Genomic DNA, 22280 nt, shown 5'->3' with positions numbered 1-22280 from the left:
TTATTTACAGTTTTAAGCACAAAATACTGTTGTGCAATGTACAATCATGTCCTTTTGGGGTAATTCTCATGAATGGTGGTTGGCAGAGTTTCACACCCAACTACAAGTTGATTTCTATTTTGTTTTATTGTATACATAAAACAGAATTTCCCCATGACAGATCTACATACATCGTCACCTCAGTAAATCTGTACTGACTACCCAGAAGAATATTTATTTTCATTCAGTTGGCAGTGGCTACAAATCTGGGTCCAAAAACAAAAGGCTGCAATCTGAAAATGTATGGTTCTTAGGAGGCTAAATATCAGGTAATCTAGGTAAAGAGCTATGTTTAAAGGTCAGATATGCTGCCCCTGACTGTCAACTTCACAGCTCTGACCAGCACCCAGTTTCAATAAAATAATAGAAAACTAAAAGCACATAACCATTGTGTGGAAAGTAGATCAAAGCCTGACATTACAGTACAAACTCCATGTGTACACACTGTAAAATATTAAAGTATAGCTGATATTATAGACTGGCAGGCTAGGTACTTAAGCAACACCTACCAGTTCCAGTGGCAGCACAGGCACAGAGGTCTCTGCCCAGCAAACCCAAAGGGATACACGCTTTCTGAATGGGAGTTGGCTGTTTGAAACCCATGGTAGTGATCGCCTAAACCCAATCACGCAAAAGAGGAGCAATGGTTAGGAAGATAAATGAAACTGTTCAAAAGTCAAGAGATCCCGGACTTGCAGACTAGAAGTCATTGACAAACGTAAGTCAATTAAATAATTATAATTGTGCATTTTAATAACCTCAACAGAATATATGTGCATACAAAATAGATTACCTATGACCTTTAAAAATAATCGCATGTAATATGATCTGCATTATCACGCGTAGTTTCAGAATAGTTTCTCCCTAATATTAACATCCTGGTAACTTGAAATTGCATTTATATCCTATTCCCACTTAAACGGTATTAATATATCTGCTTTTACATTGCAGCCCCATCCCAACCACCACCAACACACTTGTCAAGCAGTACATTCCAGATCAATATTCTTTACTAAGAAACTTCCACCTTCCTCTAGTTCATAGTTCATTCTCCTATTACTTAAAGCACAAAATTAGGAGTTTGAAGAGATTTGGTATGTCAATAAATACACTCAAAAACTTCTATAGATATACCGTGGAGAGCATTCTGACAGGCTGCATCACTGTCTGATATGGGGGGGGGGGGGGGGGGCTACTGTACAGGACTGTAAGAAGCTGCAAAGGGTTGTAAATTTATTCGATTATTTGGGTACTGGCCTACAAAGTACCCAGAACATCTTCAAGGAGCAGTATCTCAGAAAGGCAGCATCCATTATTAAGGAATTCTAGCACCCAGGGCATGCCCTTTTCTCACTGTTACCATCAGGTAGGAGGTACAGAAGCCTGAAGGCACAAACTCAGCAATTCAGGAACAGCTGCTTCCCCTCTGCCATCCTAGATGGACATTGAACTCGTGAACACTACCTACTTTTTTAAATATACAATTATTTCTGTATTTTTACACAATTTTAATCTAGTCAATATATGTATACTGTAAATTGATTTATTATTATTATTTTTTCTTCTATATTATGTATTGCATTGAACTGCTTCTGCTAAGTTATCAAATTTCAAGATACATGCTGGTGATAATAAAGCTGATTCTGATTCTATAGAAATACTTTTTTCTTTTCTACATTATTGTAACCCTTCATAAATTTTCAATATTAAATCTCCACTTAATTGTATTTGTGCTATTGTGAAAAATGCCTTATGATCTTATCACATATCTCAAAGGCTCAACCTGGCATTCTTCATGTCCTCTCTATGACTGATTTGAACATAATACACAGGTCAAAACCAAATCAACAATTTACGAAGTATTTAACATAGCATCCTTACTTATGTATTATTTACTTCCATTTCTGTGGGGTTTCTTTGATAAAGCTTTTATTAATCGTCTGAAGGGCTGAGATGAAAAGAGATGCTTCCCCTCACAGAGTTATGAATTGTTGGAATTCTCTACCACAAATAACTGTGTGAAGGCTCAATAAATAAAATATTCTAATCAACGTTCTCTTGGAGAGCCATCGTTATCACAGGATTAGAGGACAAGATGGGGAAATGGACAAGACAACTGCCATTGTATAGAATGGCTGAGCAGACTCAAAGCTCTACACACCCAATGCCTGTATGCAGTGCACATGCTCTCGTCTACACCATCAGTGCTGAAGTTCAAAGCTTCAAGTTTCAAGAAGCAAACAGCACCAATAGTCTATCCTGGTCCAACCACATAGATGCCACAGCCTAGAAAGTTCACCAACACCACTGCATCGCCAGGAGGCTGAAGAAATTTGGCATGTCCCTGTCAACCCTGAGCAATTTTTGTTGATGATGCATAGAAGGAATCTTATCTGGATGTATATGGCTTGTTATGGCAACTGCTCTGTATTTGAACGTAAGAAAATGCAGAGAGCTGTGGACACAGCTCAGCACATCATGGACACCAGCCTCACCTCCATGGACTTTTGTCTACGCTTCTCATTACCACAGTTAGCAGCCAGCATCATTAAAAACCTCACCCACCCCAGACATTCTCTCTTCTCCCTTCTTCCATCAGGCAGAAGATACAAAAGCCTGAAATCACATACTACCAGGGTCTTCTAACCCGAGGTTATAAGACTATTGAATGTATACCTAGTGCAATAAGATGAACTCTTGACCTTACAATCTATGTTGTTATGTTCTTACACCTTATTGTTTATCTGCACTGAACTTACTCCATGGCTTTTACTTTATTCTGTATTCTGTTATTACTTTACCTCAATGCACTGTGCAATGATTTGTTCGGTGTGCAAACAAGCTTTGGACATGTGGCAATATTAAACAAATTCCAATATTACTCTCTGTTATTGCATTCCTTAAATAATATATATTGCACATGTTCTTGCTATCAAAACGAAATATTTATCATTTCTTTGCACATCTGACATGGATCTGCTAACCTAACCAATCAATGTCTTTTTTATCTAGCCTCACTAATGCAAGCTGGGAAGGGATAAAATCAAGTAGAATTCTCACCTCATCCAGAATTTCTTGTTAAAAATTGCACCTATGGAGCTGCATAGAACTTAGATATGAGGTCTACATGAATGATCACTTGGGAAGATAGTAAAAAATTGGGAGACTGTTCTAATGCAACAATTCATGGAGAGGGGAAATAAATTGGAAGGAGAAACCTTATGAAACAATAAATTATTAATGTGTATTGCATATCATGTGATCAATTTCTGAAGATGATTCAAGATTGTACATTACGTAACAGATTCTTAAGTCAAAATGAACACAAGCTCACTCCTTACAAATTAATTTACAAGCAGAAAGTATCATAAAAACCTTAAAATATACATGCCATCACCCTGAAGGGGCAAATATGTCCCAGGACAGCTGCACGCTTTAAGTATTGCACAATAAAACATAATACCTTTAAAAGCGGTCGAGAGAGATTCATGTCCTGGAATGTTAGGCTGTCATCAACTTCTGGGGCATCCTCAAAGAACACACCCGATTTCTGTATTGGTGCAGAAACAGCAGTATGAAACTGGGAGCTGACACAAAAACATCTTCACATCATACCTCTTCGTCAAAAATATTTCCTAATCTTCCCACAACTTATTTTTTCCAGCATAACTTCGGCTCCTAATCCTATCACACAGCTCTCCTACCCTCATTTCTGTAGCTCTGTATTCATTTATTCAAATTGTACTTAACTCTTCCAATGCATCCTATGCTGATCATCCTTATTTGTTCTCCTTCACCATCCTCCTCATAACTTTTCATTTTTACTCCTTCATCACTGTTAATCCATCCCTCTATCCTTTCCTTTCAATCAATCCTGATATTGTCCTTTCATTATTGCATCTGCATGGTACTTTAATACTATACCCTGCATTCTGTCAATTCTTTTCTTCTGTACTATCTCGAATCACTTATGAATGGAACAATCTATTTGGATGGCATGCAAGCAGAAGTTTTCCACAGTATCTCAGTACCTGTGATAATAATAAACCAATTACCTATACTTTCCTGCTTTCAGACCTCTCTCCATTCCCAAGCCACCAGTCAGCATTCAAACAGCACTTGCCCAGCTCTGCGATTCAGAGCTGAGCACAGAAAAATAAAATCTCAACTGCTATTAAGGATCGTGAACAACTACCTGCTGAGGTTTCTGAAAAAGCTATGAAAGTCATAGAATATTACAGCACAGAAACAGGCCCTTTGTCCCAACTAGTCCATGCCAGACCAGTATTCTGCCTAGTTTCATGGACCTGCACCTAGACCATAGCACTCCATACTACAATCGGCCCTCCTTATCCGCAGGGGATTGGTTCCAGGACTTCCCGCGGATACCAAAATTCGCAGATGCTCAAGTCCCTTATCTAACATGTATCAGTGCGGTGGTCTTTAGGACCCAGCGGAACCCCGGACTTTATTTAACATGTCTCCGTGCAGTGGACATTAGGACCTGGCGGCGCAGCTCTGAATCTGCAGTGTTTCTGTTCACAAAAATAATCACAATCGCAATTGAAAATAAGGTGGAAGTAATAAAGCAATCAGAAAGAGGTGAAACGCCATCGGTCATTGGAAAAGCGTTAGGCTACAGTTGGTCAACGATCGGAACAATTTAATGGAGCATATGAAAGGCCCTGCCCCGTTGAAAGCTACAATTATTACTAAGCAACGCAGGTTTAATTATTGAAATACGTATGTTTCTTAAGTGTTTTATATGCATAGAAAGGTAAAATATGTACTATATACTAAGAAAAATGTTTGACTGACACTAAATAATACCGGATGTACCTGTTCCGACTTCAAATCCGACTTAAAGACGGACTCAGGAATGGAACTCATTCATAACCCGGGGACTGCCTGTACTTTTAAGTCATTTCTAGATATATCCATATAACAATTTCAGCATGGAAACAGGCCATCTCGGCTCTTCTAGTCCGCGCCGAACGCTTACTCTCACCTAAATCCCACTGACCCGCACTCAGCCCATAACCCTCCATTCCTTTCCTGTCCATATACCTATCCAATTTTGCTTTAAATGACAATATCGAACCTGCCTCTACCACTTCTACTGGAAGCTCATTCCACACAGCTACCACTCTCTGAGTAAAGAAATTCCCCCTCATGTTACCCTTAAACTTTTGCCCCCTAAATCTCAACTCAAATTAGGTATTACTTATAATGCCTAATACAATCTAAATGCTATGTAAATAGTTGTTATACTGTATTGTTTAGGAAGTAATGACAAAAAAAATAGTCTGTACATGCTCAAGCAACGAGTGCTGGAGAGAGAACTTCCTGGTTTTCCCGATCCGCGGTTGGTTGAATCCGCGCATAAGGAGGGCCGACTATACTCCTATCCAAATTTCTGTTAAATGTTGAAATCAAACCATCAACCACCTCTTCTGCTGGCAGCTCATTCCACACTCATCAGCCTCTGTGTGAAGAAACTTCCCCTCACGTTCCCCTTAAACCATGACCTCTAGTTTTAGTCTCAACCAGCCTCAGTGGAAAATATCTGTTTGCATTTACCCTATCTACATCCCTCATAATTTTGTCTATGTCCATCAAATCCCTTCTCATCTCTACACTCCGAATACTAACCTATTCAACCTTTCCCTGTAACTCAAGTCCTGGCAACAGCCTTGTAAATTTAGACTCATCTTTAACAATAACATCATCGTTGTTCACGCCAAACCACCGAAGGAGATGAAGCACAAGGAGTACTCACATTCTGAGGAATTTTCTTCTTTCCCTTTGATTTCAGTGTGTCTATAAAAGAAATGGCAATCAAATAAGATCAATAAAGTGCTGGAAATAAATGACACATTACTGTACAAGACCTAGCAGTCTACTTACCCGCCTTCTGTAAAACATCCTCATCTCCAGAGGAGAATTCAGATATTGATTCATCATCATCATCATCATCATCATCTTGTTCTCCATCAGATTCCTTTGTTTCGTCATTCCCCTCAATTTCATCCACTTCTTCCTCATCTGGCTTTATCACGTCTGGATTAGAAACTGTGTCCTCAGTGGAATCAGTCTTTGTTCTCTTTGCTTCTTTTGTAGATTGCTCCTAGAAATCAGTAGGGACAGGTACAACTTGTTCAATATTAAAAATAAAAAAATGGTGGGAATGTTCAGACGGTCAGGCTGCATCTGTGGGAAGAGAAGTATAGGTAATGTTTCAGGGTCTTTGCCCTAGAACATCAACTTCTGTTCCCACAGATTATGCCAGACCTGCTGAGTATTTCCACCATTTTCTTCTTTAGATTTTCAACACCTGCAGCTTTTTTTAAACAAGCTGTTTGTTCTCTTTCATCCTCTGTTTAATGCTCCTCCTCACTTCCCTCTCCCAACATCTAATCACCTTCCCTCCACCTAAACCTATTTCTGAAGCCATTTGTAAACAGAAGAAATAACAATTGCTGCTTAATCTACTGCAATCTCCAGATAATTCAATAATATCATTCAGTGAAGGCGAGAAAAATCTCATTGCATATTTTACCTAGAGCTGAGCCATGCTTCAATGTCAGGCAAATGTATATGCTATAAATGTAAAATCTTGAATAAAGAATAATGTCAAGGTGTCCCATCAAGAAAATTGGCTTCCATAAACTTTCATTAAGAAGATTAAAGTTGGGGAAAAAATCAAGAAGTCAAAACTGGAGCAGTGAGGAGATTTCTGAGGGTTATAGGGCTGGAAATTTTCAGATAGGGAATGACATGGCCATGGATATACTTGAAAACAAAGATGATAATTTTAAAATTCAGGTCTTGATTACCAAGGAGCTAATCTTTAATTACTGGATTTGAACAATTATTCCACCAATGAACTTTTGATAAACAATATCATTATTAACAGGGAAAATACTCTTAATGTCACATTTTTAGATCATCCCTGAATATTCAGTTCTAATTGAAGATCAGGTCCCTTTATTCAGGGCTTTCTAACAATTGGAAATAGTTTCTTTCATTTTATGGCCCTCAATTAGATTACTTCTTAGCCATCAGTACTCAGGTGAATACAAACTTGGTTTTCCACCCACCATTTCCCCCTCCCTAATCAGTCTTCATAATTTAACCACTGTAGCTCAAATAACATTTGCAATATACACACAAAAAGAACAATTCATTTCTCTTCCCGAGTTGCAGCATCAAAACTTCTCAATACTCAGTTGTCTAAGCAGAGTTAGATTATCATAGAAATAAGGATAATATGTACATGATTCCTTTGTCTACAATCCAAGTTTGTCAATTTTGGATGTTACTTATAGATTCAAAGTACATTTATAAACAAAGTATCTATGCAGCTCTGAGATCCATCTTCCCCTCAGACAGCCATGAAAACAAAGAAAAACATCCACCCCGCCACCACCCAAAAATACCAAATCATGCAAATGGCAACAAAAAAAGAGCGAGAAACACAGAATACTGTATAAAACAAAGTGAAAGAGAAAGAGTCCAGGCATATTCAATTCAGTTCAGTGTATTGCAGGCCGCACGATTTTCATCCAAAACAGCAACAAAAAAAAGGAGCAACCAAAAAGTAGAAACACATCATAATGTGAACTACAGAGTCAATTCCACAAACCACATAAAATAAACCCAGAACTCAGACACCATCCTGTGACAGCAATGAGGAGGAGACAGACCAGCACACGCAGACACCTTCCTCTGGCAGCAATGAGGAGGAGACAGACCAGCACACGCAGACACCTTCCTCTGGCAGCAATGAGCGAGTGGCTGGTAGGCAGCACTGAACACCCGCTCACTCTTCAATAATCTTGTCCTTGAAGATTTTCAATCTTCCTCGATGCTTTAATCAGTGAGAAATGCAATGGATCATGGATTTGTGCTGTCTCCAGCTTCTTGCCATCAAGGCCGCAGAGTTTGCTCAAAGCCTCCCGGAACCCTCTCAGAGACAGCAAAGTGCCAGACTGCTCAATCAGCCCAAAAACATACCACCAACATGTAGATCACAGTAGCAGATCCACATTTGAAAGAAAAATAAAACATAAAAGAAGTGAAAGCTTAGAAAAATAGAGGGCTATGGGTAAGCCTAGTAATTTCTAAGATAGAGGCATGTTCGGCACAACTTTGAGGGCCGAAGGGCCTGTATTGTGCTGTAGGTTTTCGGTTTCTATGAAAGAAGTAGTTTCATGACCTGCCCTTGACCGTGTTGTTCGCTGGTGCCATCTTCTTGCACATCATGTTAACAGTTTGTAGGCTCACATTCCATTGGACTTTATAGCTATCTGTTGCTTATTATTGGGTTCCATATATACATGCTTTCTCAACTCACTGTTCCTGGTATCATATTGATTTAAAACAAAAATCTTTCTTATATTTCAGTCATACCACAAAGGCCTCTGCTTCTATATATTTGGTGCTATCCCAGTTGTACATCGAATGGGTCCATTTGCACCACCATGTCCATGTTGATCTTTGTGCCCATCCACACTATATCCTTCTGTGGTGGCTGTTGTCTGTTGTGAGGGAGAGATTTTAAAGTGGAAAAGCCATTGCTCTGGGGCAATTCCATTCCCTCGAGCTCGGAAGTCTGGGTCCATTGATGCGAATAGTCATCATGACTGGGATTTCCCTTGGCTGCAGTGGATGACCATGACTACTTCTGTCCCTTCACTCTCCATGGAGTGTTGCAGAACCGCCTTCCCTGATGATTTAATTGCCCCATCTCATCTGCCCAGTCCACCTGTGCTGACTTCGCACACTAGGACAGGCATATTCCTACCTCATTGAGGGATGAGGACCGCCAGCTACTCACACCTGCTTTAGTCCGCCTGTCGAAGTGGCATACCAGGATGCGGCCGCTGTCGCATACAAACAGCTGCTTGGAGCTGCAAGTGAGCTCAGTGTCTGCTGGGCACCAAAGGTGAGTGACCTGCCCCAGATTGGACACAACAAGCTCCTTCACCAGAGGCACCACCCCTCCCTGGACACCTTATACTCTTATCCTTCTAGGTCTTAGCTATTTACACACCTGTCTACAGATCCCTTAAAGAGTGATTGTATCTGACTCACCACAACCTTGGCATCAGGTTCCAGGTAACTTTCCTCAAATGCTCTTTCATACACTTTCCTCCCTCTTCAAACCTTTGCCCTCTTGCTTCTAATATGCCTATCAAGGGAAAATGTTTCTGACTATCTACCCTATCTATGCCTCTAATAAGCTTATGTACTTCTATCTTGTCAGTCTCCTTCACTCCAGGGAAAGCAAACCCATCCTACCCAATCTCTCCCCATAACTGAAGTCCTCTAATGCAGGCATCATTTTTGGCACTCCCTCTAGTCCAAGAACATCCTTCCTATAGTGCGGTGACCAGATCAGCACACAGTACTCCCTGCACATGCACTATAAACAATGTTTTGTAAAGTTACAATCTAATATTCCAACATTTATATTCTATGCCCTGAGCTCTGAAGGCAAGCATGGCATAAGCCTTCTTAATCATCCTATGTACCTGTTGCTACTTTCAGGGAATTCCAAGGTCTCTCAGGCATCAATATTCCTTCACACCCTCCCATTTACTATAAATATCCTACCCCCACTTGAATTTCCAGAACGCATCAGCTTGCACTTGCCAGGATCAAATTCCATCTGCAATGTTCTGCACAACTTTCTATCCAATCTCAACCCTACTCTAGCCTTTGACAACTTCCTCTACTACACACACCACTATGAATTTTCTTATCATCTGTAAACTTACTAAGCATAATGCCTATGTTAATGGCTATCATAAACAAAAAGGGTCCCAACACTGATGCCTGCAGTACACCACTGGCCGCAGACTTCCAACTTTTGGAGAATTACAGGAATAAGACGCCTCACGTCTTAATAAGCTGGTAAGGAAGGCGGGCTCTGTCGTGGGCAAAGTACTGGAGAGTTTAACATCGGTAGCTGAGCGAAGGGCGCTGAGTAGGCTACGATCAATTATGGATAACTCTGAACATCCTCTACATAGCACCATCCAGAGACAGAGAAGCAGTTTCAGCGACAGGTTACTATCGATGCAATGCTCCTCAGGCAGGATGAAGAGGTCAATACTCCCCAATGCCATTAGGCTTTACAATTCTACCGCCAGGACTTAAGAACTTTTTAAAAGCTATTATTAATGCTTTTTGAGATGGTGATTTAGATGCATATCATATTTTTTTACTGAGTTAAGTATTGTATGTAATTAGTTTTGCTACAACAAGTGTATGGGACATTGGAAAAAAGTTGAATTTCCCTATGGGGATGAATAAAGTATCTATCTATCTATCTATCTAAATTGAAAGAAAAGAATGCTGTCAATGCTGACTGATATTCAGGGGATCATGCCTGTGGATGGAAAAAACTACTGCACAATGTTTTGTAAAGTTACAATCTAATATTCCAATGTTTATATTTACTTTAACTTTATTAGTTCTATTTTATTATTATTAGTTCTTTTACTTAACTTTATTAGTTCTATTACTTAAGATGTACATAAAAAAAAGAAATTCAGGATAAAGGATGAGGCTAGGAAATCTAGCTAACGGCAGATGCCAATGCCCTTGTTTCATTGAACTTCTTACATCTGAGTAGTCAGACAATTGCAATCCATTGATGAATATTTTTCAAACAACTGACCTCTTTCTTTCTTTTCTTTCGAATTTTGTCTATTTTTTCATCTAGGGTCGTCGGTGCTTTCTGAAATTAAACAAAAATATCAATCCTTTACTTTATTAGCCCAATATAGCCAGTCAAAAATCACAAGCTGCTAAGTTAGGAACCCAGAAGTTAGACTAATTCACTTGTGACCAATTCCTTACAGGGTTAAGAAATAAAGCACCCAAGCTTAGTGAAGTGAAACGCCTCAGCACCTTTAGTTAAATAATTAGATCTGTGCCCCATTTAGGAACATATACACAATCCATACATAAGCTTCAGATTATCAATGTCACATTTTAATCCAAAAGCCCTTCACTTGGTAAAAAAATGAAAAGGTTTCTAAAAGTTGTGTTACTCAGTTTTACAGGACAAAGAATATCGCTTTTGCTATATTAGCAGTCAAAATCATCTAATTAAAAAAACATTGGATGATCAGGCAGAAAATTAAGGTGCCTTTGATCCTTGATCTTTCTAGATATCTGCCATTTTGTTCATCCCATATTAAAAATCAGGCCATAACTGACACAGAAATTAGAATCCACTGTATAGACCATATCCAATAGTAAGCACCGAAGACCAGTACCATGCACACAGATCCTCGCAAGTTTCTGACTCAACCACGTGATTGTTGCTCAACTTTGAGCATTACAACACAGATTGCAATTCATGTTTTATTTAAAGCCATGAGGGCTACTGCATTCATGCTACTGAATAACAGATCCTCACATTTTTCTTCAATTGACTCAGGACATCTGCCATCACCCAACCATCATCATATTCCCCATCCTTCTCGGTGAAGAGAAAGTCTTCACTGAAGTCCACACATCGCTTCTTTAGCTTCCTCTTCTTCAGCAAAACGACAGGCAATTCCTAAACAAAACATAAAACAGCCTTATAAATCAGAAGCAAATGCAATATTCAAGATGATTATCTGACCAGATCAATAATCCAAATGAGATTCCTTGCTGCAAATCCATTTAATCGTTTTGACAACTAGTAAAGAAAATAATGTTCTTTAATAAACAGCATTAGCTTTAATGATAATTTTTGAAAGAATTATTTTTCTAACAATTGATCCAATAGTAAAAAACATTTCCAATGTTTTAATTAAAAAATGCAAGTAAAGAACACCAAGCCAACTGCAGCGCATTCTGGCAGGTACCAGCTCCATTCCTCTAACTAAATGCTACATATAATGGGCATTTTCCCTTTTGATCTTAATCCCCTTGCCTGCTCCTGGTTTCTAATCTATTCTGTGTTATGTTTCCTCCTCCTTACTTAACTTCCTACTCTCAAAACTGACTATACTCCCAACCTGAAACTTAGCTAAGAACCAGCTTCCTGACATCCACTAGCATTCTGTACTGGACTGCTGTATTAGACTTCTGACTCTGTTAAACTCCAAGCACATTCTACAGTTAGAAAGAATACAAAAGTATGCTGGGCCACCTGCATTTGATTTAAAAGTGTATACTATACTGGAACTCCAAACCCTCTTAAAGTTGCTTGAAATTGTACACAGAAGAGATTCTGCAGATAACAAACATGAGAAAATCTGCAGATGCTGGAAATCCGAGCAACACACACAGATGCTGGAGGAACTCAGCAGGTCAGGCAGCATCTATGGAAAGGTATGGAAAGAGTCAACGTTTCAGGCCAAGACCATTCATCAAAACTGGAAAGGATGGGAGAAGGAGCCTGAATGAGGAGGTGGAGGAAGGGGAAGGAGTACATGCTGGAAGGTGATAGGTGAAGCCAGATGAGGGGCGAATGTAGGTGGGTGGAGGAGGGGATGAAGTGAGAAGCTGGGAGGTGACAGGTGGAAAAGGTAAAAGGCTGAAGAAGGAGGAATCTGACAGTTAAAGAGACTGGGCTACGGGAGAAAGGGAAGGAGGAGCACAAAAGAAAAGTGATAGGCAGGTGAGGAGAAGAGATAAGAGGGTAGCCAGAATGGCGAATTGAAGAAGAGAGAAGGGGTAGGGGGCAGAAATTATTGGAAGTTAGAGAAATTGTTGTTCATGCCATCAGATTGGAGGCAACCCACACAGATTATGAGATGTTGGAGGAGCAATATCCCCTCCAACCTAAAAGTAGCCTCATTATGGTAGCAGAGGAGACCATGAACCAACATATCGGAATGGGAATAGGGATTGGAACTACGGTAAATGGTTGGCCAACACGAAATCCTGGTTGAAAAATTGCTTGAATAACTTTTTTATCGTTGGGTCAAAAGCATAGAATCCAATGCAGTGAAAAGGCATTTTTTAATTGCTTGTTTAAGGCACAAATATCACAGGCATAATTGCACTGACTATCCAATCGTAACATCCAAACTGAGGCAGCTGAGCATCAGCCACTTTGGTGAATCTAGGAAGGAAAGGAAAGCAGATTTTCCTCCCCAAAGAATATTAGTGAACACAATGGGTTTATAGGACAACCCAATGGTTTCATGGTTATTGTTCCTGCTCCACACCCACCAACATCCTCTCCCCAAATCAATTTTTTTCCCTTTAAACTGAATCATATATCCATAGACACAAAAGATTCTACAGATTGATAGAGTTATATAATAATGAAATGGCCCAGCTCATCCAGGTCAACTACGGTCCCTACTGGAACTCAATCCATCTGCCTGTGTTTGACCTGTATCCCTCTAAAGCTTTCCTATCCAAATTAATGTTAAATATTGACTTCAATCAATCATTCTGGATTCATGCTTCAGAACTCATACTGATAGTTCGGAAACTTCACTGATATCAAACCCCTGTCAAGTAAATTATAATGCAATAGACAAAATACTAAAATGCTAACCCTACAGTATTTCAAATAAGACATTAACCCAACATCCAGCCAACCTAGACAGGCATGATTTCATTCAAATAGATCAGAGTTCTCTGCCCTAATCAACATACCTTCCCAAACTGATATTACCAGACAATATTAACTAGTCACCAGCAATTAGTACAATCTTGCTTTGGTCATATGTCCCTGCATATAAATAACAGTAATTAATATTAAAATGAATAAATGTGAAACATTTGGATCAAGAATATGAAAAGGCACAAGTTCTTTCTTTCTAATATTGCTCAGTAATGACCTCAGAAACTATTATTAATGATAAATACATAATTCAAATAGTTCTGTTACATTTGTTACACAACAGCTCCACAGCACTCATTTATTGAAAACACTTCCTCTGCTCCAACTATTCCTCTCAGAATGAACACTTGCCTCCCCACCCCACCAACCAGATAGGTTTAGTTCACTGCATGTTATTTATTTTATTAAAACTCAAGACAAGCCCAGTTCACACATCACATCCTATTTCTTCAAGGTCAGTGAAAATTGCAATAAATGGCTACATCACAAATATGCATTTCTTCATATTCACCATCTCTCCCATTGTTTTACAGCTACACATTTCCAACTTATGATACAAAAAAGGGGAAATATCAGTACAAATTGTAAACAAACATAAACCATTATCAAAGTTGAAGTTAGAAACATAGAAAACCTACACCACAATACAGGCCCTTCGGCCCACAAAGCTGTGCCAAATGTCCTTACCTTAGAAATTACCTAGGGTTATCCATAGCCCTCTATTTTTCTAACCTCCATGTACCTATCCAGGAGTCTCTTAAAAGACCCTATCGTTTCCGCCTCCACCACCGGCGCCAGCAGCCCATTCCACCTACTCACCACTCTCTGCGTAAACAACTTACCCCTGACATCTCCTCTGTACCTATTTCCAAGCACCTTAAAACTGTGCCAACTCGTGCTAGCCATTTCAGCCCTGGGAAAAAGCCTCTAACTATCCACATCATCTTGTACACCTCTATCAGGTCACCTCTCATCCTCCGTCACTCAAAGGAGAAAAGGCTGACAACACACACAAAATGCTGGTGGAACACAGCAGGCCAGGCAGCAAATATAAGGAGAAGCACGGTCGACGTTTCGGACCGAGACCCTTTGTCAGGACTAACTGAAAGGAAAGATAGTAAGAGATTTGAAAGTAGTGGGAGGAGGGGGAAATGCGAAATGATAGGAGAAGACTGGAGGGGGTGGGATGAAGCTAAGAGCTGGAAAGGTGATTGGCTAAAGTGATACAGAGCTGGAGAAGGGAAAGGATCATGGAACGGGAGGCCTCGGGAGAAAGAAAGGGGGAGGGGGGAAGCACCAGAGGGAGATGGAGAACAGGCAGAGTGATGGGCAGAGAGAGAGAAAAAAACAAACTAAATATGTCAGGGATGGGGTAAGAAGGGAAGGAGGGGCATTAACGGAAGTTAGAGAAGTCAATGTTCATGCCATCAGGTTGGAGGTTACCCAGCCAGTATATAAGGTGTTGTTCCTCCAACCTGAGTTTGGATTCATTTTGACAGTAGAGGAGGACATGGATAGACATATCAGAATGGGAATGGGACGTGGAATTAATATGTGTGGCCACTGGGAGATCCTGTTTTCTCTGGCAGACCGAGCATAGGTGTTCAGCGAAACGGTCTCCCAGTCTGCGTCGGGTCTCACCAAATTACAAAAGGCCACACCGGGAGCACCGGACGCAGTATACCACACCAGCCGACTCACAGGTGAAGTGTCGCCTCACCTGGATGGACTGTCTGGGGCCCTGAATGGTGGTGAGGGAGGAAGTGTAAGGGCAGGTGTAGCACTTGTTCCGCTTATAAGGATAAGTGCCAGGAGGGAGATCGGTGGGAAGGCTGAGTTCACTTAACCTATTCTCATAAGGCATGCTCCCCAATCCGGGCAATATCCTTGTAAATCTCCTCTGCACCCTTTCTATGGTTTCATCTCATCTCTGACTTAAATGTGCAACCTCTTGTTTTTAAACAGTAATCTCTACTTTGATTCTTCCACAAGAGGAAAATCTTCTCCATTCCCATCCCTTCAACAACCCTCATGATTTTATTTACCTCAATCACATCACTTTTTACTCATCTAAACTCCAGCTTAGATGGTTCAGTCCTTCCACATGAGGCAAACTGCCCATTCCTGGTATTAGCCTGGTAAACCTTCTCTGAACACCTTCCAACTACTGTACACAGTACTCCACACATGGCCCAAGTTAACGCTTTGGGTGGCAGAGCGGAGATACGTCTCTACCAAAGGAGGTGCAAAGCGTTCCTTCCCTCCACTAGCCTGCAGATCACCCTTAGACAAGGTGTAACACCTGCTTAGGCCCCACAATCAGGGTCACGTGAAGCCATGGGAGCAGGTGGTGGATGGTCACATAGGCAGCTGGTGCATATCATTCTAGTTACGTGAGCACTGATGCCAGGCACACAATCTCTGAAGACAATTGGTAATGGCTATGGTCACCCGTCTTGTAAAAACACTGCCCAGAAGAAGGCAATGGCAACCCACTTCTGTAGGAATTTGCCAAGAACAATCACGGGGTCATAAAGACCGTGAAAACCCATGGTGTAAGACATGGCACATAACATGATGATGAATGCTTTCCACTTCTGAAAAACAACTTCCATACTTTGGTATCACACCCTTTAGCAATAAATAATGTTTTAAACACAAGAAAATCTACTGATGCTGGAAATCGAAAGCAACACATGCAAAATGCTGGATGAATTCAGCAGGTCAGGCAGCATCCAGGGAAAAGAATACACCATCATCGTTTCAGGCAAAGACCCTTCATCTGGACTGGAAAGGCAGGGGGAAGGGGTCAGACTAAGAAGGGGAGGAGAGGAAGAAGTTCAAGGCAGCAGGTGACAGGTGAAACTAGGAGGGGGGAGGGGTGAAGTAAAGAGCTGGGAAGTCGATTGGTGGAAGAGATACAGAGCTGGAGAAGGGGGAATCTGATAGGACCATGGAAGAAGGGGAAGGGGGATGAGCACCAGAGGGAGATAGGCTGGTGAGGAGATAAGGTGAGAGAGGGGAAACAGGAATGGTGAATGAGATGGTGGTGGGGAGGAGACAGTTACAGGAAGTTTGAGAAATCGACGTTCATGCCATCAGGTTGGAGGCTGCCGAGACGGACTACAAGGTATGGCTCCTCCAGCCCAAGTGTGGCCTCATCTTGGCAATAGAGGTAGCCGTGGACTGACATGTTGGAATGGGAATGGGAAGTGGAATTGAAATGAGTGCCCACCCGGAAATTCTGCTTTCTATGGCAGAAGGTGCTCAATGAAGCGGTCCCCCAATCTACATCGGGTCTCACCGATATACAGGAGATGATCCCCATAGACTCACAGGTGAAGTGTTGCCTCACCTGGAAGGACTGTTTGGAGCCCTGGATGGTGGTGAAGGAGGATGTGTAGGCGGAAGTGTGGCACTAGTTATGCTTGCAAGGATTCTTTCTCTACATTAGATTTTTTCCAAGCTACCTGAATTCAAGTTTCTTGTGAATCACTTACAAGGACATGAAGATCACTGTATACACTCCCACCATTTTTCATCAATTTTCCTGGTTTATTTTGAAATGATACCACTCGGTTATTTTGCAATTTTGGAAACAGAATCCGGTTTATCATCACTGACATATGCCATGAAATTTGTTGCACTGTGGCAGCAGTACATCGCAAGACATAAATAGTGCAAAAGAGGATTATGATAACAGGGTAGTGTTCATGAGCCATTCAGAAATCTGAATGCAGAGGGAAGAAGCTGTTCCTAAAATGCTGAATGTGGGTCTTCATGCCTTTGTATCTCGTCCCCGATGGTAGTAATAAGACAGCATGTCCCAGATGGCCAGGGTCCTTAATGATGAATGCCCCCTTCTAGCGGCACTGCCTCTTTAAGATGTCCTCAGTGTTTTTAACTAATGGAACTGACTGAGTCTGCAAACATCTGAAGACACTTTTGATCCTGCATATTAGAGCCTCTATACCAGACAGAATGCTCTTGACCACACAACGGTAGAAATTTGCAGCAGTCTTCGGCGACATACCAAATCTCTTCAAATTCCTAATGAAGTAGGACCTTCTTCATGATTGCATCAATATGTTGGGCACAGGAAAGATCCTCTGAGATGCTGATGCCAGGAACTTGAGGCTGCTCACCCCCTCCACCACAGAGCCCTCAATGACGACTGGTGTGTGTTCTCCAAACATCCCCTTCCTGACGTCCACAATCAATTCCTTGGCTATGACACGAGGTGAGGTTGTTGTTGCGGCACCACTCGACCAGCTGTTCTATCTCACTCCTGTGTGCCCCCTCATCGCCATCTGGGGTTCTGCCAACAACAGTGGAGCCATCGTCACTGATGTTTGGGCTGTACTTAGCCACACAGTCGTGGGAGCAGAGAGAAGAGCAGTGCGTTAAGCACGCATCTTTGAGGTGCGTCTTTGTTGATGGTCAGTGAGGAGATATTATTACCGATCCGCACTGACTGCGGTCACTCGGTGAAGAGGAAGTCAGACAAACAGAAAGAGACACAGACAGTGAGAAGGAGAGACAGAAAGAGGGGGCACACACAGGGGAGCGTGGATGGTCCTTTTGGACTCTGACAATCTCTCTCAGGCCCAGCCGCGTCCCCCTCCCCCTCAACAATCACTCGGGACATCAGCCGCACGGCCCTCACCTCTCCCTCTGACCCCGTCTCTTCCTCCTCCTCCGGAACCTCGTCCTCGTCGCCGATAGTGTGGATCAAATCCATTTCGCAGCAGCCGCTCACTCAGCCCTAACAACCAGCACGTGGGAAAGGAACGCGTCCGCCACCTATGACGGGCCGTCACCGCCGTGAGCCGCGCACAAAGGTTCCGGCCTGGCACCAGGCGCTGGATGAAGTGAACTCCCTCTACCCGAGGAAGATCCTCGTACTGGAGGGTGCTTCTTCACATTCTTCTGCGGTGACTCCGCCGTGGTGAGGCAGGGGGTCCCTGCGAGTCACACAGCGTGGAAAAAGGCCAGCCCAACTAGCCATGATTCAATCATGATGACCATCTAAGCTAGTCCCTTTTGCCAGCATTGGGCTCATTACCCTTCTAAATCTATCTGTCCAAGTACCTTTTTAGCGCTGTTAATGTTCCTGCTTCAACCATTTCCTCTGGCAGCTCAGTCCATATACCGACCAGTCTGGGTGGAAAAATTGCCGTCAGGTTCCTATTAAATATCTCCCCTCTCAACCTAGTTGATTTCCCAACCCAGGGGAAATTACCCTGACTCTGTGCATTGGACCCTACCCATGGCCTATAAGATTTTATACACCCTTATAAGGTCACACCTCAAATCAGAGAAATATTATTTTAACAGTTTTGTCAGAAGTCACCAGCTCTGCTGGGGAAACAGGGTTAAGGGTTAAACGGCGTCTGTAATGGGTTGGGGTAGGGAGGGTGTGAACGGGATTGTTGACATATCAGGTTGAAAATCTGAACCAGGCGGAAACCTTTCTGATTCAGTTAAGTGTTTAGATATAACAAATGTGGAATTACTAAAACGGTAGCTGACTGAACTGCAATGGTTATTGAAGTCAGTGAGGCACAGGGACTGAAGTAGTTTAATCATTCTTAGTAAATGGAAATCAATAAGCAGTGACATCAAAAATCTGCTAGATAACCCACTTCCCTCCATTGATGCTTCCTGGCCTACTGAGTTCCTCCTGTGTTGCTGGAGGAACTCAGCAGGATGGGCAGCATCTGCAAGGGACATTTCAGGTCAAGACCTTGTATCAGGACCTGATGCAGGGTTTCAATCCTAAAAGTTGATGATTCCACCCCTCCACCCACAGATGCCATTTGACCCACCGAGCTCCTCCAATAAGTTGTTTGCTGCTCCAGATTCTAGCAGCCGCAGTCTCTTGTGCCTCCGACAAAACACTGTGTATGGTGGAAATCTGAACTAAAAGCAGAAGAATGCCATAAACGTTCAGGGAGCAATTGAGGAAGGAGAAGCAGAGTCAATGTTTCCGTTCTAAGAACCTTCATCAGGACTCAGAATTCTGAGAAGGGGTCTTAGATTCAAATCAATGCCCTGGTTTCTCTTTCACAGATGCTCCCTGACTTGCTGAGTGTTTCCATATTTCTCTTGTCTTATAATGAATTATTATTCTTAGGTAATTTCTCTTAGATAGAACCATAGAACATTACAGCACAGAAACAGACCTTTTGGCTCTTCTTGGCTGTGCCGAACTGTTTTTCTGCCTAGTCCCACTGACCTGCACCTGACCATATCCCTCCATGCACCTCTCATCCATGTACCTGTCCAAGTTTTTCTTAAATGTTAAAAGTGAGCCCGGATTTACAACTTCATCTGGCAGCTCATTCCATACTCCCACCACTCTCTGTGTGAAGAAGCCCCCCCTAATGTTCCCTTTAAACTTTTCTCCCTTCACCCTTAACCCATGTCCTCTGGTTTTTTTCTCCCCTAGCCTCAGTGGAAAAAGCCTGCTTGCATTCACTCTATCTATACCCATCATAATTTTATATACCTCTATCAAGTCTCCCTTCATTCTTCTACGCTCCAGGGAATAAAGTCCTAACCTATTCAACCTTTCTCTGTAACTCAGTTTCTCAAGTCCCGGCAACATCTTTGTAAACCTTCTCTGCACTCTTTCAACCTTATTAATATCCTTCCTGTAATTCGGTGACCAAAACTGTACACAATACTCCAAATTCGGCCTCACCAATGCCTTATACAACCTCACCATAACCTCACCAACTCTTATACTCAATACTTTGATTTATAAAGGCCAATGTACCAAAAGCTCTCTTTACGACCCTATCTACTTGTGACGCCACTTTTAGGGAATTTTGTATCTGTACTCCCAGATCCCTCTATTCTACTGCACTCCTCAGTGTCCTACCATTTACCTTGTATGTTCTACCTTGGTTTGTCCTTCCAAAGTGCAATACCTCACACTTGTCTGTATTAAACTCCACCTGCCATTTTTCAGCCCATTTTTCCAGCTGGTTCAGATCCCTCTGCAAGCTTTGAAAACCTTCCTCATTGTCCACTACACCTCCAATCTTTGTATCATCAGCAAATTTGCTGATTCAATTTACCACATTATCATCCAGATCATTGATATAGATGACAAATAACGATGGACCCAGCACTGATCCCTGTGGCACACCACTAGTCACAGGCCTCCACTCAGAGTGCAATCCTCCACTACCACTCTCTGGCTTCTCCCATCGAGCCAATGTCTAATCCAATTTACTACCTCACCATGTATACCTAGTGACTGAATCTTCCTAACTAACCTCCCATGCGAGACCTTGTCAAAGGCCTTACTGAAGTCCATGTAGACACCATCCACTGCCTTCCCTTCATCCACTTTCCTGGTAACCTCCTTGAAAAACTCTAATAGATTTGTTAAACATGACCCACACACAAAGCCGTGTTGACTCTCCCTAATAAGTCCCTGTCTATCTAAATACTTGTAGATCCTATCTCTTAGTACTCCTTCCAATAATTTACCTACTTCAGACGTCAAACTTAACAGCCTATAATTTCCTGGATTACTTTTTGAGCCTTTTTTAAACAACAGAACAACATGAGCTATCCTCCGATTCTCCGGCACCTCACCCATAGATACCGACCTTTTAAATATATCTGCCAGGGCCCCTGTAATTTCAACACTAGTCTCCTTCAAGGTCTGAGGGAATACCCTGTCAGGTCCTGGGGATTTATCTACTCTGATTTGCCTCAAGATAGCAAGCAGCTCCTCCTCTTCAATCTGTATATATTCCATGACCTCACTACTTGTTTGCCTCATTTCCATTGACTCCATGCCAGTTTCCTTAGTAAACACAGATGCAAAAAACCCATTTAAGATCTCCCCCATTTCTTTTGATTCCATACATAGATGACCACTCTGATCTTCAAGAGGACCAATTTTATCCCTTACTATCCTTTTGCTCTTAATGTACCTGTAGAAGCTCTTTGGATTATTCTTCACCTTGACTGCCAAAGCTACCTCATGTCTTCTTTTAGCCCTCCTGATTTCTTTCTTAAGTCTTTTTTTTTGCACTTTTTATTCTCCTTAAGTACCTTATTTGCTCCCTCCTATACTCCTGATGCTATACTCAACTTTAGTGTCACCATTTTGTACAGAGATCAGTCCTATCTCTATACAGTCATAAAGGATATGTAACAGATGCTTGTTGTTAATAAAGGTTATTCTCACAGGTTGCTGACTGGGCAACCATCTCCTTATTCAATTGGCAAAATATCCATCCTGGTTTTGGAAAGAAAGGATATTAATATGTCCGAATAATCAATGCTTTGTAACCAATACATTTTTTTTCCTCAGAGGGAACAATCCTGATCCTTAGCAACACCCAAAGCACTGAAAGAGCTCAGTAGGTCTGGCAGCATTTGGAGGGAAATGGAGAACTGACATTTTGTGTCAAGACCCCTCATCTGATTGGAAGGGGAGGTAGTCAGTATAAAAATTTGGAGGGAAAGGGTAGAGCAAGTAGATTCAGGTGAAGATCTAAATGTAAACTATGCATTTCCCTCCATAGATTCTGCCTGACTTGCTGAGTACTTCCATCACTTTGACTTGCTCCAGTTTCCCGCATCTGCGGTTTCTTGTGATCCTAATTCTTATTCTGTCTTCACTGAA

At 41.7% G+C, this 22280-nt stretch overlaps 1 protein-coding gene across 1 annotated transcript in view; it reads right to left on the bottom strand.

Annotated features, from left to right (window-relative positions):
* The window catches only part of ddx27 (DEAD (Asp-Glu-Ala-Asp) box polypeptide 27), a 49556-nt gene extending 31094 nt beyond the window's left edge, over window positions 1-18462 (bottom strand). The window contains exons 1-7 of the mRNA XM_073061476.1: window positions 18294-18462; window positions 11474-11617; window positions 10727-10786; window positions 5947-6166; window positions 5819-5859; window positions 3503-3589; window positions 549-654 (exon numbers count right to left, since the gene is read on the bottom strand). Of these exons, the coding sequence (XP_072917577.1) occupies window positions 549-654; window positions 3503-3589; window positions 5819-5859; window positions 5947-6166; window positions 10727-10786; window positions 11474-11617; window positions 18294-18368 (733 nt within the window). The 5' untranslated portion in view covers window positions 18369-18462. The remainder of the gene's footprint in view (window positions 1-548; window positions 655-3502; window positions 3590-5818; window positions 5860-5946; window positions 6167-10726; window positions 10787-11473; window positions 11618-18293) is intronic.
* Between the last annotated feature and the right edge of the window lie 3818 nt (window positions 18463-22280).

The sequence above is a fragment of the Hemitrygon akajei genome, chromosome 11 (assembly GCF_048418815.1).
Source record: "Hemitrygon akajei chromosome 11, sHemAka1.3, whole genome shotgun sequence".
Lineage (NCBI taxonomy): Eukaryota > Metazoa > Chordata > Chondrichthyes > Myliobatiformes > Dasyatidae > Hemitrygon > Hemitrygon akajei.
Note: the sequence above shows the minus strand (reverse complement) of the source record. Positions and strands in the feature narration are given on the sequence as shown.